Here is an 18,680-nt window from a genome sequence, read left to right as displayed (position 1 = left end):
AAACCACATCGACTCACACATATCACCGAAGTGCTTGAATATTTAAAAAATGTTTTCCTAAATATTTTCTTTCTGCAGCTCCAGTCTCAGTTGGAGAGGGAACTAGAGCAGGAGTATCAGCAACTACCAGAGGAAATCTGCCAGCACCTTCACTTGGAGCTCCAGAACAAAGGTCTCCGAAAAGACGCCCTGTTCTCGCCGCTGTCCAACCACAGCAGCCCCAGCTCCGGCTCGGGCCCGCCCTCCAACTGCTCCACGCCCTCTTACCCGTCGACGCCCAACAGGAGCGCCTTGAACAGGAGCATGGACAATAGCACTGCGTCACTGGCCGATTCCACTTCCTCGTCCATCACTCCCGTCCTGTCGGAGGCGGAGATGTCGTTCAGTTAAAATTATTACTTGTAAAAAGGAAATCCATACATTCAACTGGGGTCTATAATGATTATAATGTGGGATAGTAATGATATTAATTATTTACAAATTTTATTCCTTTTTTTTATTACAGACTGTTTTTTTCTTGTCTACAGAGCTATATTATTCTTTATTTTGCTGTTTTTGTCAGATGCACATCATGTCTTTTTGTTGGAAGATTTCATAAGAATCATAACCAAACTTTTTTTATTTTTTACATTTTCTTGTCTCTTTGTTTTTAATTTCATATCATTTGATACCTTTTTCTTAGCAGCATTCCCATTTTTGTCCGGTCAGTAAGCTTTGGTACGGTTTCGCCACATGACGAGCTTTACGCTCACGCTGTTTTTTGCTAAAGCTTTCTGTTTGTAACAGCTTTATTGACACTTTTTTGAAACCGTGTCGAGAGAGGAGCAGGGTTAGAAAACGTCTGCCTTTTGTTCAGGAAATCTTTGTAACATACATAACGATTACCATAATAGTAAGGAAAAGTAATTCTCATTACAAATTTTTTATATTTTGTTTGTAGCAACAACGCGATTGCCTCGTAATGGCTTCATGACCCACAAATAAGATGAGGAACTATTTAAAACGCAGCCTATGGAGATGTCTGAGAGCTACAAATACATTTCTTTCCATTTTTGCAAGTAAATATGTTCATGGTTAGAGAAGTATTATCCAGAGTTGAGTATCAAGACGGAATATGACTTTTAAAAAAGAGATTTGAAAGCTTAAGTTTTAACTGTAATGGCAGGAGGTGACCAGCAAGCGGTGCTGCAGCCTTTTAGCTGTTTATTTTGAACCGGTGGTTTGAGCCCTCCGTTCATCGAGCTTGATTATCCTATTAACTGTACCCCCCGACACACACGCACACACACACCTGTCTCGGCATTTGGTCGGGATAAAGTCTCTGGCCTTTAACCTCCAATCAAAGTCCAGCCAAGGTCGGGGGGGGGCAGACATCCATCTGGCTAGAAACAAGTGTGTGTGTGTTTGAGGGGTAAAGAAGGGAGGGTTTTAGTGATGTAACGCTCACTTTCGCACATACACACACACACACGCTGACACTATTTACTAGTGAGGCGTCTATGAAAGTTCTATCCACACATTATGTGTACACACACACACACACACTCATGCGCTCAGCTTATTGGTTCAGTGGCCAAAAGCCTTTAAAATCCTCATCCCATCCAATCTACCCCGACACACACACTTTAGGAAAGAACACATATCACATATCGTTTTGCAAATATCGCAGATTACTAAACTCTTCATGGGTATTTGTGTGTGGCCCGAATTTAATCTGTTGATGAGACGTCTGCTCTCTCCTGCTAAAAGGAAAGAGTCTGCTCAGTGTGTGTGTGTCTGTTTGTTGGTACAGTTAGTTTGGCACTTTTGCAGCCTAGATTAGGACACCATAGAGTACGCTCATATTGCAACGCCACTGTACAGTAGGAGACAGTCTTCAGATGACGACTTAAAGCTGCACTATGACATTTTAATGTAAAAATGCACTCGTATTTGTGGTCCGAATCACTAAAAGCACAAGGGTATTTGCTCAATTTAACAAATTAATGTTTTAGTGTTTAGATAATGTGGTAAGAAGTCCCGTCACAGCTCAGGTGACAGCTTAACAGTTTAATTACACTGAAGCCTCAAAATTCAGAGTTACCTCTTATTGCCATTAGCATGTGTCGCTATGAAAAACAGTAGTTCAGTTCTCTTGTTTCCACAGTTGTCAGTGGATTTAGAAAGAGCTTTATTTTAGGGTGAATATACCCTTAAAACATCCCACTCAGTTCCCTCAGTTTGTCCATTTAAGCCAAATATCGAATGTGGGATTGTAGTGCACAAACGGTACTTTAAGTCTCTGTGTTTTTGTCCCCATCGAAGCTTCCCCGCTTTTTATTTTCATCCATTACTGGAGACTTTTTTTTTTTTTTTACAGCACAATGTTTTTTTCTTTCTCGTCTTTTCTGCTTCGAGGGGTAAAATGATGGCACTCTGTGTATATGTATTCTGTGTATATGTTTAGTTTTATGTGAATTTTACTACTGACCACAAGTGCTGTAGAGGGATAGAGGTCAGGAGAGGTCAAGGAAGGTCGAGGGAAGCAACGAGTTGATATAATTCCTACTTTTCTCCCCTCAAAGAAAAGATTGTTTTTAGATGTCTTGTCCTCTTCCACCTCCCTCCTTCAATGAGCACTGGCTGCCTGTCTGTCTGATTATTCCCCCTCAAACAAACGTCTTTGTAAACTATCATCTATTTAAATGGAATTTTAACAACTTTTTCTTTTGTGGTTATTTAAGTTTTTATTGTAGGATCCATTCATTCGATTAACAATTTGCAGAGTGTAAAAGGTTTTCATATATCAAGCCCCTATTGCTTTATTTTATCATGCCTGAAATCATCTGCTTTATCAGCTTGGACACCATAAAGAAAGCAACTTGAAGCCAATAACTGTTCTGAAATTGTTGGTTTATCTTATAGGTCATTAGTAGGACAGCAACAACAACATACTGCTGCTGGGGTCAGCACTTTCTTTAAATGAGTACGCTGACCTTTAGATCTCTGATAATTTGTGCCACACTGCATACAGTATGTAAATGTTTCCTCATTTTGGACCCTAATGTATACAGTGTGAGTATTTGCTTTGTACAGTGGAGACGGAGGGGATACAGCCACCGGTCTTCTCAAATCGAAAGGTCGATACATTCCTCGCTGGCTGTCTGCTTTTAGGGTCGAGGTGGTCCGAGCTATTCCAAGTCCAGTGGCAAGTATTCAAAGTATCGTATGAGATCTGTACATTACCAGGTACTTCGACTTTTCTGATATTTGATCCCATTTTACTACAACCCCCTTAAACTTAGACTCTTTACATGTTTAAATGCACTTTTAACATTTTCCGTTTTTGTTGCTTGTAAAAAAAAAAATCTTTGGTTTCTGTGACATCAACACAACCAGTTTCCAGGGATTTTGACTTTTTGTGTAAATTCCAGCAGCTGTTTGTTTTTACGAGGTTTAGTGGCCGTTGGCAAAAGAGTCGTCGAGCACATTTTGACAGTTACACAAGAAAGTGTTTTTTCATGGTACTATTCCCACAGATGTGTGACGAAAAGAGTGAGAGAAGACAAAAATATGAGAAAAATACATCTATTATGTAATATTCTAAAAGGAAACACAAGAAAAATACCATAAGCCAGAAGTACTTCAGATATCCTGTAGACTCTTACTCTACTGTAGCAATACATGTTAGATACTGTAGCAGCCGGTGGCTTTAAATTTAGATGTACCGTAATACAGTTTACATGTGAAACTGCTGGATTAATTTACATGTACTGTATGGACAATAGGTACTTTGTACTGGGAGATAAAGATGAAGTATTTCAAATTTTAATCCGTCCAATATTGGTTCACGGATTGCTTGGCATTTTGGGAGTTTGACAAGAACTGACACCAGATTAATCAGGTACCTGTTTGCGCTGAGACTGGAAACTAGTGATAAAATGTAATAAGCTTGATCGATAGGTAGACATACAGTAATGACTTGATTGAAGAAGTAAAATAAGCAAAATATAATTTGAAATTACTTTAAATGCCACATTTTATTTGACAGGTATCAGATTTAAAGCTGCACTATTTCATATTTTTATTTTAAAGGTATAATAAGCAGGAATTTCCTAAAAAAACAATGTCTAGACTTAGTCCTGAATTTTGTCTTTTCTTATTATTTTGCTGTGTTCGGGACGCTTCTGGGCGTCAGCGAACAGCCTTTGGGCCCCACGTGGGGGTGTAACCTCCAGTCAATAACAGCGCGCAGGGTTGTGCATAATTGTGAGTGTGTTTGTTTGTGCTTTAGAACGTCACCGACGTCAAACAATTAGAAAATAACGTGTTATTTCTCTGATTCACTGCTTTGTTCTCACTAACGCCACCCCCTCTCTTCATTCACTCTATACTGTAGCTCGCTCGACCAAAAGCAGTGAGCGGGGGTATGTGAGCCATGCTCACTTTTACCTTTTTGTTACTGTTACTATTTATCTGCGGTTACCTAGCATTACTTAACATACTACATGCTAATGATTTACTTATCTACCAGTCGCAGAGTTAATCCTGGGGTCAGTACTCTTGTCAGACTTTGTACAAAATGGTTAAAACTCCCAAGAAGTCCCTTAAAACATAATCATGAGGCAAGATATTTGGATATCAGCTTTTAAATCAGGACCTTTATTGACTTTCTGTGTAAACCACAACACTAAAAAGGCAGACATCAGTTCTCGTTTCTTCAGTACATGCTGAGATTTGTTTTGTGCTGCTTTGGCACACACATAGAGAGGAGAGAGAAGTCAGTATGTTATGGTGCCGTTAGCTAGTTTCCTTCCCACCAGAATGGAGCCTTGGGGTTGTTTCTTGTCAGCCGGTAGCTTTAACCTCTCTCTCATTTCTGTCCTGTTTATGTTGAAAACACTCATTTAAACACACACGCTCAATATCATCCTCTGACACAAACACAGCAGCGTACCATTAGACACTATGCTCGCTTCAGTATTACACACACAAGCACTCCTTGACTTTACTCTTATTAGACATTTGGTGTGACGAGTCTCCCTCCGGCCCGCCCTGAGGCCTCTTGGCTGTCATGTCTTCTCTCCCTCTCTTTCTCTTCCTCTCTTTATCCCTCTGTCCCATTTCCTCCTCTCCAGTTTCCCCTCACTAATTAGACCATCTTTTACTTTTGGATTAGTTAAATTAACTAAAAGCAGCCATGTTTGAACACTTCGGAGCATGCGATTTACATAAGACAAGTAGTGAGTTCTGTTGACACTGTATATGTGTACATGTTTGTCGGATATAAGGGAATACTATACAATGATCCAGATGTAATATTTTATTCATAATTAATATAAAGTATATGACTGAACATTCAGTAATAAACTTAAAACTTCCTGTTGAGATGAACCGTGGCTGTTTTTTTTTGTGTGTGTGTGATGCGGGATGGAGACAGTGTTTGTGCACCATCATAGTCAGGATTTAAGGTCGGTACAACATTTTCATCTTGTCGTGGATGTGGTTGTTTCCAGAATTTCAGGCTTTCTGGGCACTTATCTCTTATCCATTTGTAATGAAAAGTGTCTATTATTTAATGGGTTTTTTTTGCTATGTAATGTGCTTTGAGTTTATTTAATATGACAGGCTCAGTTTTGAGGCACAGTTTTGCCTTCACACTCATTCAGAGGCAGTTTCTGCAGAAAGTATAGAGAGACCAAACTGTCAGAGAAACTAATTAACTGCAAAGCATCCTGCGTGCTCAAGCACCATTAAGTAAGAAACTATCTGTCTGCGTTGTTCAAACTACACTAATATGCATCAACACTGTAATATGCAAATTTATTTTGTGAAAAGTGTGAGAAGGAACACAAATGTACATCAATTGAAATCTTTGAGAACAGCTGTTTTACAGTTACTGAGGTCATGAGAGGAAGTCCTAGTCTCAAAAGAGTGAAGATCTGGATGGATCCTGGTGAATCCTGATGAACTCATTTGACAGCTGTTGATGAAAACTGCAGGTGAACACAGTTTAACAGCAGGGCCAACAGTTGGTGAACAGTACAAAATAATGCACGTTGTTATGGTTATGGTTAGCTTTATTGTACCACGGCACCGCGCGTCTGTAATCATTTCTAAACGGACTCAGGTGTGTGCGGGTCATGGATGTGGTGCGGGTGAGTGTGATGAGCATGACGAGATTAAATTGTTTGTATATACAACTGAGATTAAGCTCGTTTTCTCTTTAGTATTTGATATTTAACTAAAACTTTAATGCCTGCATCCAAATGGAGATTATTTTTGTTACTAGCGTTAACTTTCATTCAGTCATTCATTCTCCTGCTGGGACCCAAACCAACCAGAGACCTTCAATCAACCCAACTCAGACAGTAAGTGATATTTAATAACCTACTCTGGATATTGAAGCGCATTGAGCTTATTTATATGTCTGAAAGCCATAACAGTTTTATGACTCGTTTTTCAACTTTTTACTATTTACTTTTTATTCCATAGGCTACTATAACATCACTTTGTCAACATACTATACTGTGACTTCTTTCAACACATACTATTCTGTTACCTTTTTAATGACTTTCGTGCTATAATGACCTACTATACTGTGACATTATAGTACTTTGCTTTATTATGACTTTTTTGACATTATTATTATACTATGAATTTTGTATGGCATACTATACTTTGACTTTTTCAATATGCTGTACTATGTATTGTTTTGACATCCTATACTATGACTCTTTTTCAACATATTATACTATAATTTTTTTATTGCATGGGCTACTATTACATCACTTTATCAACATACTATACTGTGACTTTTTTCTGTTACTTTTTTAATGACATTTTTATGGCCCACTAGTATGACTTTTGTACTTGTTTTGTGACATACTATACTATGACTTTTAATGACCTACTATACTGGGATATTTTTATGGCATACTATAGTACTTTGACTTTATTATGACTTTTTTCCGACATGTTATACTTTTATACTATTGTGTATATTGTGTTACATTTTATGGCACACTATACAATTATATTTTCACTATGCTATAGCCTACTATGTCTTTATTCGACATCTTATACTATGACTTTTTTATGACCTACTATACTGGGATATATATTTATGGCATACTATAGTACTTTGACTTTATTATGACATGTTATACTATTATACTATGATTTTCTTTATGGCATACTATACCATGACTTTTTCAATATACTATACTATGTATTTTATGACTCTTTTTCAACATATATACTATGACTTTTTTATTGCATAGGCAAATATAATATAACCTTGTCAACATACTATACTGTGACTTTTTTCAACACACTTCTCTGTGACTTTTTTACTTGTTTTGACGTACTATACTATGACTTTTCATGACCTACTATTCTGTGAGTTTTATGGCATACTATAATGTGTACTATAACTTTTGTCAACATGATATGACTTTTATGACTTTTGTTTGACATACTATACTATGATTTTTTTTCGATCTACTATACTATGACTTTTTTTATTTTTCCACATACTATAACTTTTTTTATTTTTTCCACATACTATACTGACTTTAAAAAAATAAATAAAAAAATTCCACATACTATATTATGACATTTATATTTTTTCCACATACTATACTATGACTTTTTTTTTTTTTCCACATACTATACTATAACAGTAAAAGTAAAACTCACCCCATTACAGACTGTTTGCCCTCCTGTCCTCTGCTCGGTGCCACAGGATCTCCATTCCAGGACCAGCAGGCTCAAGAACAGCTTTCTCTCCTCAGCTGACACCTCGCTGAAGTCTTGTGCGTGCAAGGTAATAACGGTACATCACCACCCAGGGCCTGCTGCCATATCTGGCAAATGGCATGGGAGCACGGCGTCTACAATGTCGTCATGGTGACGCAATGTGTGGAGAAGGGATGGGTGAGTCATTGACAGTTTAATTTAGGGTCTTTTTGTTTTATCGTCCTGCTCCAGCCAACACTTTATATCTTAACATCTACGGGAGATATTCATGGCGCCCTGAGGATGAATCCTTTATATCAAAATCTGATAGATTGACATTAAATTAGTTTAATCCCTGGACAAAAGGACAAAAAAACGACAAGATAACCAAGTAATAAAAAACATTAGATAATATCTGCAATCACCTGTAGCTGCTGCTCATTTTGCATCCTGAATAAATAGTTAAATATTTTCTAAGTTTGATTTTTTCATCAAACTTTTGATGTTAAACTTTGATGTTACATCTCACAGGTTACGGATAGACTAAACTGAAAAGAGATTGAATATCAACAAAACCTATAAATTGCTAGTGCTGCTACTAACAATTATTTGTATTATTGGTTAATTACAGTTATTTCCTTAATTATAGGTTTAACCTATATACATTTTCTTATTTTCCTCAACAAAAAGTCGAAAACCTGTAACCCAAATAATGCAAAGGAATTTCTCACAATTTAGAAGCTAAAACTAGAGAATATTTGTTAATGTTACTTGAAAAGTAGCCTCAACCATTAATCAACTATCAGAATAGTTGCCGATTATTTTTCTTGCCATCAACTAATCTACTAATCGTTGCAGCTCTAGAAAATATATTCATGGAAATTATAATAATACTATTATAAAAATTAACGAGGGCTGCTTCTGTTTTTTTTATTATCGATTAATCTGTTGATTATTTTTTCTATATTTATTAATTACTGTCTGAAATTTTAAGAAAATAGTGGAAAATCCAAAGTTCCCAGAGCCCAATTTGACATCTTCAAATGTCTTGTTCTGTCTAAACCTGAAAAATATTCAGTTTACAAAGATACGATTCAGAGAAAATCTGCATTTTTTTCTTCATGAACAAGACGTACAACCTGAAGAAATTGTAAGATATTTCAATGTATGTTACATTATCAGATTCTAACAAGTTGAGAAAATATTGAGCAGAATGAAAATATATATTTAAAAAAAAAAACGTATTCAAATTAGGGCTGTAAATAAATATATAAAATATTTACGCGCGATTAATCACACATTTATTTTCTGTTCAAAATGTACCTTAAAGGGAGATATGTCAAGTATTTAATACTCTTATCAACATGGGAGTGGGCAAATAAGCTGCTTTATGCAAATGTATGTTTATATTTATTATTGGAAATCAATTAACAACACAATACAATGACAAATATTGTCCAGAAACCCTCACAGGTACTGCATTTAGCATAAAACATATGCTCAAATCACAACATGGCACACTGCAGCCCAACAGGCAACAACAGCTGTCAGTGTGTCAGTGTGCTGACTTGACTATGACTTGCCCCAAACTGCATGTGATTATCATAAAGTGGGCATGTCTGTAAAGGGGAGACTCGTGGGTACCCATAGAACCCATTTACATTCACATATCTGGAGGTCAGAGGTCAAGGGACCCCTTTGAAAATGGCCATGCCAGTTTTTCCTCGCCAAAGTTAAGCGCAAGTTTGGAGCGTTATTTAGCCGCCTTCATGACAAGCTAGTATGACATGGTTGGTACCAATGGATTCCTTAGGTTTTCTAGTTTCATATGATACTAGTATCCTCACTCTAGCTTTAAAACCAAATACAATCTAAAAACAAGCTGTGTTAATGCATTAAAGAAATTAGTGGCATCAAAACAAATTTGCGTTAACGTGTTATCGCGTTAACTTTGACAGCCCTAATTAAAATGTGTGTTGTGTTTGTGTGTTCAATACTGGCCTGCAGACAGAGAGCCTCTGTACTATGGTGAGCTGGTAATTCAGATGCTGTTTGAGTCTGTCCTGCCAGAGTGGACCATCAGATAGTTCAAGATCACCTCGGTACGGCCTCTTTATCTATAACTGTACTTCACTGACACGGTCTCCTGATAATTAATCTATAGTGTTTATTAATATGTGATCAATAAATGCTGACAGGAGAGCGGCTGCAGTTACCCTCGAATGCTGCGTCATTTCCACTACACTGTGTGGCCCGATCACGGAGTCCTAGAGAGCACTGATCCAGTTTGTTTGGACGGGCCTGGACTACGTGGACCAATCACCCAGCACCGGAGTCACCGTGGTGAGTGTGTGACCTCTGTGCTGTTGAGCTCACCATGACCTCTTTAATGTGAGTATTTGTTTACAGTCTTTACAATTGACTGTGTGCGTGCTGTGCAGGGACGCTTTGGATAGGGTTCTGCAGCAGTTGGACTCTGAAGGAAACATCGACCTGTACGGCTGTGTGTTGGGCCTGCACCGCCAACACATGGTCCAAACTGAGGTACACTCCCCCACACAAGACCTTGCCTCCCTAGTTTTTTCTGAAACCATGATCATCTACTTACATGTAAAATAGGACCAAACTAGAGCTGAAACACCAGTACCAGGTTATATGCAGGAATCCTTAAGTTTAATTTAATAACTTTTTAAGACCCTTTCTATACATTTTTAAAAATGTCACAATAGTATGCCATAAAAACCTCAAGTGCTTTATTGTCATATATACAACAATTACACAGTAGCAGTCAATGGCAATGGGAATTTTAGCTCTCAGGCTCCCTTCAACAATGCAAGACTAACACATACAATTTAAACATATGGATTAAATACAACCTATATGAAGTGAAATTATATGTATTTGTGGTAGCCAGTAATTATAAAATGAATAAACTGAAAAATGCTCATAGTGCTGCGGGACCGTCTGCGGTTGGGGTCCCTGATATTGCGGTTGGCCTTGTTCATCCACCGCTGAGTGTAGAGGTCTTCTATGGAGGGCAGCTCCGTCCTGATGATGTGCTGAGTAGTCTTCACTAGCCTCTGTAGAACCTTACAGTCAGGATACTGGTTACTAATGATGCACCTGTAGAAGTTGAAGAGTATTCTTGAGTCCATGTTCATTCATAATGTAGTTTGTCATAAAAGGTTTTAGTATAGTAAAGAAAGAAGTCATACTATAGTCGACATACTCTAAAAACTTTTTTGACATAATATACTATGATATTTTTTTATTTTTTCGACAAACTGTACTATGACTTTTTTGCTTAATTTCAAAAAACTTTACTATGACTTTTTCTCTATTTTTTTGACATACTATACAATAACTTTTTTCTACATAAAAACGGGGTGAGTTTTACTTTTACTGTCATAGTATGCTATGACAGTAAAAGTAAAACTCACCCCGTTACAGACTGCTTCCCCTCCTGCTCTCCGCCACAGGATCTCCATTCCAGGACCAGCCGGCTCAAGAACAGCTTTCTCTCCTCAGCTGACACCTTGCTGAAGTCTGCACCTCTGTGACAGCAAACATACACACTGTTAATACTGCTCATGCTCTATATATCTAATGTATTCATAGCACTTACTGTTTATTCTACATACAATATTTTATTCACTTTTTAAAGCTGTACATACATGCATTTCTTTGTCTCAGTACCTGTACTTTGTACAATGGCAATAAAGTTTAATATAACAATTTAATCTAATTATGTTTTTCATGGCATACTATGACTTTGTATGACTTACTATACGGACATATTTTTTCTACATACCATACTAGACTTTTAAAAACAATTTCGATATACTATGTTTTTTTTTTCCCCGACATGCCTTTTTTTTATTTATTTTGACATACTATGACTTTTTATTTTTTTTAACAAACTATACTATGACTTTTTTTTTTTTCGACGTTATACATTTTTCTAGACATACTTTACTATGACTTGTTATATTTTTTCGACATACTATGACTTTTTAAAAAACATTTTGGCATACTACTATGTTATTTTTTCAACATACTTCACTAAGACTTATTTTTTTTAACAAACTATACTATGACTTTATAAAAAATGTTTGACATACTATACTAAGAACATTACATTTTTTCTACATACTGTACTATGACATTTTTTAATTTTTCAATATACTATACTTTGTTATTCTTTCGACATACTTTACTATGACTTTTCTTCAACACACTGACTTTTTCGACATACTATGATTTTTTTTAACAAACTATACTATGACTTTTTAAAACATTTTTTGACATACTATACTGTGAATTATTTATTTTATTCGACATACTATACTATGACTTTTTTCTACATAATATACTATGAAAGTAAAAGTAAAACTCACCCCGTTACAGACTGATGTCCTCCTGCCCTCCTGCTCTCTGCCACAGGATCTCCATTCCAGGACCAGCAGGCTCAAGAACAGCTTTCTCTCCTCAGCTGACACCTTGATGAAGTCTGCACCTCTGTGACAGCTAACATTCATACTGCTCATACTCTATATATCTAGTGTATTCATAACACTTACTGTTTATTCTACATACAATATTTTAATCACTTTTTAAGCTGTACATACATGCATTTCTTTGTCTCGGTGCCTGTACTTTTATATGTACAATGACAATAAAGTAAAGTACAACAATTTAATGTAATTACGTTTTTCATGAAATACTATGAGTTTGTATGACACTTTTTTATGGCATACTATACTCTGACATTTTTTCGACATACTATTCTCTAAATTTTATTTTTTTAACGTACTATATTAATTTTTTTCTTAAATTTTTTTCGACATACTATACTGACTTTTAAAAAAAGATTCGACATACTATCCTTTTTTTTTTGAGATACTTTACTTTGACTTTTTTCCGACATACTATACAATGACTTGTTTTTATTTCAACATACTATACTATTCTTTTTTTTTTGACATGCTATACTTTAATATGACTTATTTTTTTTAACAAACTATACTACGACTTATTTTTTCTACATATTATAATATGACCTTTTTTTATTTTTTTAACAAACTATACTATGACTTCTTTTTTCGACATACTATACTATGACTATTCATTTTTGACATACTATACTATGACTTTTTTCTACATATATACTATGACAGTAAAAGTAAAACTCACCCTGTTACAGACTGCCTGCCCTCCTGCTCTCTGCCACAGGATCTCCATTCCAGGACCAGCAGGCTCAAGAACAGCTTTCTCTCCTCAGCTGACACCTTGCTGAAGTCTGCACCTCTGTGACAGCAAACATACACACTGTTAATACTGTTCATACTGCTCATACTCTATATCTACTATATTCATAGCACTTATATATAATAATAATATTTTAATATTTTTTTACGCTGTACATACATGCATTTCTTTGTCTCAGTACCTGTACTTTGTAAAATGACAATAAATTTTAATATAACAATTTAATCTAATTACATTTTTCATGACATACTATGCGTTTGTATGACACTTTTTATGGCATACTATACACCTTTATTTTTTCGACATACTATGACTTTTTTTATTTTTTTCGACATACTCTGACTTTTTTTCCTAAATACTATACTATGGCTTTTTTCTCCGACATACTGTTTTTTTTTCGACATACTATACTATGACTTTCTAAAAAATAATTTGACATACTATAATGTGAATTATTTATTTTTTTCGACAAACTATAGTATGATTTTTTTTTTTTTTTAATTTCGACATACTATACGTTTTTTTTCGACATATTATACTATGACTTATTTATTTTTTCAACATACTATACTATACTATAGCTTTTTTTTCTCGACATACTGGTTGATTTACCGAGTTGATAACCACCTTCGTAGGACCGCTTAGAGGGATCTCGTTTGTTAGGGTTATTTAAACCAGATAACTAGAAGATACCCTCGGTATGTTGAACTCGCTTCGTAGTACAGGCCTCTGGATAGCTTTGTGTCCTCTATAACAACTTGACACAAGTAGCTGCCTAGTATCCAACTGGTATCTTATAGACCAGATGACAGCTTTATCCTCACACTCTCCCCTCTTCCTCTTCTCTTTTTCTCTCCCTCGCTTCCTCTCATCACTCTCTCATCCCTTGCTGCTGCTCGGCGGGGTCGTAAAGGTTAGTTTGAGAATATAATCCATCACAGATCGCTGATTACCTGCTGCAAATCCTCAGCAAATCAGCAACACAATGGAACCTCACAGGAGGCAATTGGTTTGGGAGATTACATTTTATTCAGGCTACAGTAATGCGTTCAGATTATCACCTGCGTTATTTCAACATGTCAATAATCTCAAACAAATGGTCACGTCACCTACGAAATCTGCTCCAACTAAATCTCCTTTTTATTTCACAAAATCATTGTTCTGTCTTTAATTATCCTCAAATGTAACTACTTATTCTATTTCATTTATTCTCTCCATCCTTTTCCTGCGTCTACTTTTTCATATAACAAAACTATTCTATTCTTTAACCCCTTATCCAAACACTCTTCCTCCTCTTGGTCAAAAAAAGACTTTAATCACACAAGAAAAACATCATTTCACTCTCATCCTTCTCCCACTCATTCAGCAGTCCCTCCTTTTTCCTCTCCTCCTCCCTGTCAATCTCATTCTCCCGAGCTCCTTTATCCCTTCTGTTTGCAAAAACTCTGGTCTATCCTATCTCCCGTGCAGCCGCTACTCTCTGCTCTCTTTGATTGCAAAGTACTGTTTCTTTTTATCCCTCTCTCTCTCTGTCGTTTTATCCCCCTCATCCTCACACTCCAGTCTGTCTGTCTCTCTTTCCTCTCGCTCTATCCTCGCTGACACCGCTGTTTCATTTGATCCTTTTACAATTCTCTGAACTGTGCTGGATATCCTCTTTCAGCCCTCTCATTGAATTTAGCTCGCTCTCTTGCAACTGCATGTGAGCATAAAGAGATCCTCAAGTTTAAATAAACAATGAGTGGATATCATTAAAGATGGCTCTGAATTAGTCATATCAATTTCTGTACTTTCAGCTTTTTTATGTCTTCAAATATGTGTGGTGTCAAGCATATTTTTTACTGGCCAGATTTATAAATTGCCTTTTTGTGTCACACATACATTGTTTCAGTACATTTCATTGACTTAATAAGGTATTATGTTGAATAAACTTTGAGAACTTAATCAATAATTAATTTGCAAGTTTGTTTTGATTTTGATGTTAATAATGCAGAAAATTTAAATAATAATTCTAAATATTTTTTTAATGTGTAAAAAGTATCATTTGGTCAAAAAATAACATTTTGCATAGGGCACCCAAAAAGCTAGAACCGGCCTGCTAGCTGCATCTTAAAGTTGGAGGAGCCGCTGGACAAGATGCTCCTGTCATGGGGAGAGGAGCGGCATGTTGCCACGGACAGAATGAGATGGAGAGATCTCATCACAGCCTTATTACCCTTAAGGGGGATGAGGAGGAGTAAGTAAGTAAATAAGTGGTTAACATTAGTAACATGATTTGAGCTGTTGCAGAGTTCTGACTCCTCTCGTCAGCTCACTCACTGAGAATGCAAACATCAGCTGCTGGTTGGTTAGCGAGCGTTAAATGTGACTTTACCGTTAACATCAAACAGTTTAATGTTAACATTAATACTAGCAAGCTTAACGTTGCCTCGTTGACTTCAGTTCAATAATTCCCTGCTGCATCTGTCATGAGGTCATAGGTCAGCAGTATGTGTGTGTGTTAATATTTATTTATTTATATTTAGCATTTATTCACCGACAAATACTCTCTCTCTCTGCAATTATTTACCCGCCAGTGTGGCGGATAGCCTTCCGCGATTTACTCGCCAAACGGAAAATCTACCCACAATTTAGCGCTTGGTGGTGCATTCAAATGAAACTCAGGAGCTCTTGTTTACAACATGGGAAGTCGTGTACACAACGTTTTTGGCGTTCAAGTGGTTAAGTCGTGAAGAACACCGCTGCTAAGCAACGGCAATATTAACTTAATATCGGAGTCTAGAAGCCACAGAGGCTAACAATTCAGCAAGCGAGCAAGTTGGTAACATAATGCAGGAAATGCAAAGGTATAATGACAGAGGAGAAAAGATGAAGTTGTTGGGAATATCAACATTTTCCTCAGACATATTATAAAATTACGAAGAAAAACAATATACAACTAAAGTTACAACATATAAACTTATTATGCACCGAAAAAATAACTTCCAAGGCCTCCGCCATTCCTGACAACGTCTCAACTCGTGAACTCTGAGCTCTCAGAAACCTTCGACTTCCGAGGTCGTGACTGCGACATGAGGAGGGCGTTCTTATGGACTCATCTCTAAACACGACCCCATTTGAAGGCACCAATCATTTCAGACCCTGAATATGTGCTCTGGGGCCAACCACTTCCTCTGGATGAAAATATGAAAAATGTATGTTGTATCATTTTGTTAGTATAGCCAGATAAAAGTATCAAACCACCTTTTAAAGGCACCAGAATGCAGGAAATGAAATCTACTCCTACCCACATTCCAATGTTTCCTACCCCATGTCTTTAATAGGACTGCACAGTATTTCCTTTGCAGCACAAACTAATTCATTTACACTCCTCACACAGTCAGTCCAGATAGCCAGATCTTTACATTGCATTTACAATTCTTCACATTCTTTCCATCAAACATCAGACCCTCCATTAATTAATTCATTGACTCACCATGGCCCAATCTGTCAGCTCCTCTTTTCCGATGCAAACGGTGTGTTTTCTCTTCTTAGTCCTGCAGTTTATCGACTTGTTTTAGTGGCTTCAGCACATCTAAAGTCAACAAAAGTATTTTATTAAGAAAAGCTGTCAACAAAACCGTCATATTTCAGAGGTATATTTTCTTACTTTGCGGCTGAAGGACTGCTCCGCTCCTCCGTCTCCTCAGGTGTTCACACAGGTGTCATTCATCTTCCTAATTAGATAAACAGGCAGAGCTGAACATCCTTCATGTTTCCACTAACACACATCATTCAGGGTTAAACTGTTCTCAAGTTGTTCTGCAGTTCATGTCGCTTCCTCCTGGTGATTCTGGCTTTATTTGTATGATGTTATCACTCCGAGATTAAAGTAAATCTCTCACCTTGTTGTCTGGCTGGTGGCCTGCAGGTACATGCAGGGAGGTGAGTGGAGGAGATGTCACGCGTCATGTGTTTGGGTACCACGCATGCGCAGTAAATCTGATCTGCACTCGTCGAAATTGAGCCAATAGCAACGCAGGACCGCAGCTCCAGATATCTGGAGACTTATCTCAATAAATACTATCTGTCTCTTTGATCTTCTACTGGAAAATGTATTTTTTTTGTTTTTTTAAAGGTTCAATAAGATAACTGAGAGAATATTTTCTAATCAATCTCATTATCGTTGTCGCAAAGTTTAACATTCATTAATGCAAGAGTTAAACTCACTTTAATGTTTTTAAGAAAGAAATGGAACTATATATTAAGACAATATCTTCTGCACAAAAACAAAAAGGCTAGAAAAACGGTGAGTTTGTGCTCCCATTTTAATGTTTTTACTTCAGTTTTTTTTAATTAATTAATACATTTTATTTTTTATGTTTGTTTGTTTTTATATATCCCTTTATTTCCGTTATATGTATTGTTTACCTATGTTTCGATTTGATTATTCTCTGTATTGTTTACAAATTTAAATGAAAGTTTATTGAGAAAAAATAAATACTTTTTTTTATTTTTTTCATCACGTTGTATGTATCAAATGAGCTACATTATACATATATAAGATGTGTAAGATTAGGCAATAAATATAAATTATGTGTGCTTCTACCAACATATAGCAGTGACCAGAGTTAAATAAATAATCAGTGTCAAAAGTGTTAAGTGTCAAAAAACACATCCATGTGTGTCAAATAGCTGCATGCATGTATGCAGCTGTATAGTGGCAGATAAATGCCTTGGAACATTAACAAGACTGACATTTCTTTGGATTATACTGGACTGTTAATTCAGACTTTCAACGTATCAAAAGTTGTCTTTGAATTCTTTTAATTATTTGCAGATATTTTTGAATGAAGTCTCTGTGACTATCTGACATAGACGGTACATTTCTAGTGCAATATTTTTGTTTCTGCCTCAAAAGTGCCTGTCCATTTAATGTAGCTTTTCTATTAATTCAGAAACAGAACTTGATGTTTTCCGCTTTCAGTTAGAGACAACATTTTGTTTGGTGGATACTGATATGAAGTTGTTTGTAAAAAAAAAACAGAAAAAACTGCAGAGCCAATTAACCAACTGTGTCAAAATCAGTTTATGCGTGGAGACAAACATTTGGACCCAGGAGAGGAGACGATCAATGTAGCGTGTCACTTCCTGTCTTCTTCCTCATCCCACAGGATCAGCACCAACTCCGTCACTCCTCTCTCATGCTTCAATTTGCTTAATGCTTCCTCTCTGTGTCTGTTTGTCTCACATTCTGGTCACATTCACACTCCTCCCCGTCTGTCTGCCTTTCTCTCTCTCTTCCTCCTCACACACTTTATAGCTCTCCATCTTTTTTTCCTGTCTGTCTCTGTCTGCATCTCCTCCTTCCTCCTCTTCTCTATCTCTCCCTCAGGACTGTTGTGTTTACTCTTTGTCTCTCCGTCTCGTTCTCCTCCAGCGGAGGACGGAGACGTGTCTCGCCACCGTGGTTACCGCAGGGTTGCTTTGGGAATAACAGCTGCCACTTCGCTGTTCGGAAACTGACAGAGGAGAACGAGCAAAGGGGGGAGAAAAAAAAGGCAACAGAGTAAAAACATGCAAAACATAAACTGTTTCAAACCTCGGAGTCAAAGTTTGGATTTCTTTTTCCTTAATTAGGTCAGTCTTAGAAAGTGAATGCAATGCACAGACACACACCTGCACTTTAACACTGTAAGCACTCTCACCCTCCC

At 36.7% G+C, this 18,680-nt stretch overlaps 1 protein-coding gene and 2 long non-coding RNA genes across 6 annotated transcripts in view; 2 read left to right on the top strand and 1 right to left on the bottom strand.

Annotated features, from left to right (window-relative positions):
* The window catches only part of plcb3 (phospholipase C, beta 3 (phosphatidylinositol-specific)), a 110,184-nt gene extending 107,411 nt beyond the window's left edge, over positions 1 to 2,773 (top strand). For all 3 annotated transcript variants that reach the window (XM_074623037.1, XM_074623036.1, XM_074623038.1), the window contains one exon: positions 79 to 2,773. In XM_074623037.1, the coding sequence (XP_074479138.1) occupies positions 79 to 390 (312 nt within the window). In that variant the 3' untranslated portion in view covers positions 391 to 2,773. The remainder of the gene's footprint in view (positions 1 to 78) is intronic.
* A 3,321-nt stretch (positions 2,774 to 6,094) lies between these two features.
* On the top strand, positions 6,095 to 11,459 carry LOC141760840 (uncharacterized). Its single transcript, XR_012592460.1, has 6 exons — positions 6,095 to 6,350; positions 7,691 to 7,917; positions 9,727 to 9,821; positions 9,918 to 10,062; positions 10,161 to 10,263; positions 11,199 to 11,459. It is a non-coding gene; the product is annotated as an uncharacterized LOC141760840 (long non-coding RNA).
* Positions 11,460 to 12,113: 654 nt separating this feature from the next.
* On the bottom strand, positions 12,114 to 16,993 carry LOC141760841 (uncharacterized). Of its 2 annotated transcripts, XR_012592462.1 has the most exons (5): positions 16,872 to 16,993; positions 16,637 to 16,703; positions 16,463 to 16,550; positions 12,913 to 13,026; positions 12,114 to 12,237 (listed from the first exon to the last, which is right to left on the bottom strand). It is a non-coding gene; the product is annotated as an uncharacterized LOC141760841 (long non-coding RNA). The 2 variants fall into 2 exon arrangements; XR_012592461.1 differs by having other exon boundaries at positions 16,637 to 16,921.
* Between the last annotated feature and the right edge of the window lie 1,687 nt (positions 16,994 to 18,680).

This window comes from Sebastes fasciatus, chromosome 22, assembly GCF_043250625.1.
Source record: "Sebastes fasciatus isolate fSebFas1 chromosome 22, fSebFas1.pri, whole genome shotgun sequence".
NCBI lineage: Eukaryota > Metazoa > Chordata > Actinopteri > Perciformes > Sebastidae > Sebastes > Sebastes fasciatus.
The sequence above is the reverse complement of the archived record's forward strand: the minus strand, read 5'-3'. Positions and strand labels throughout refer to the sequence as shown.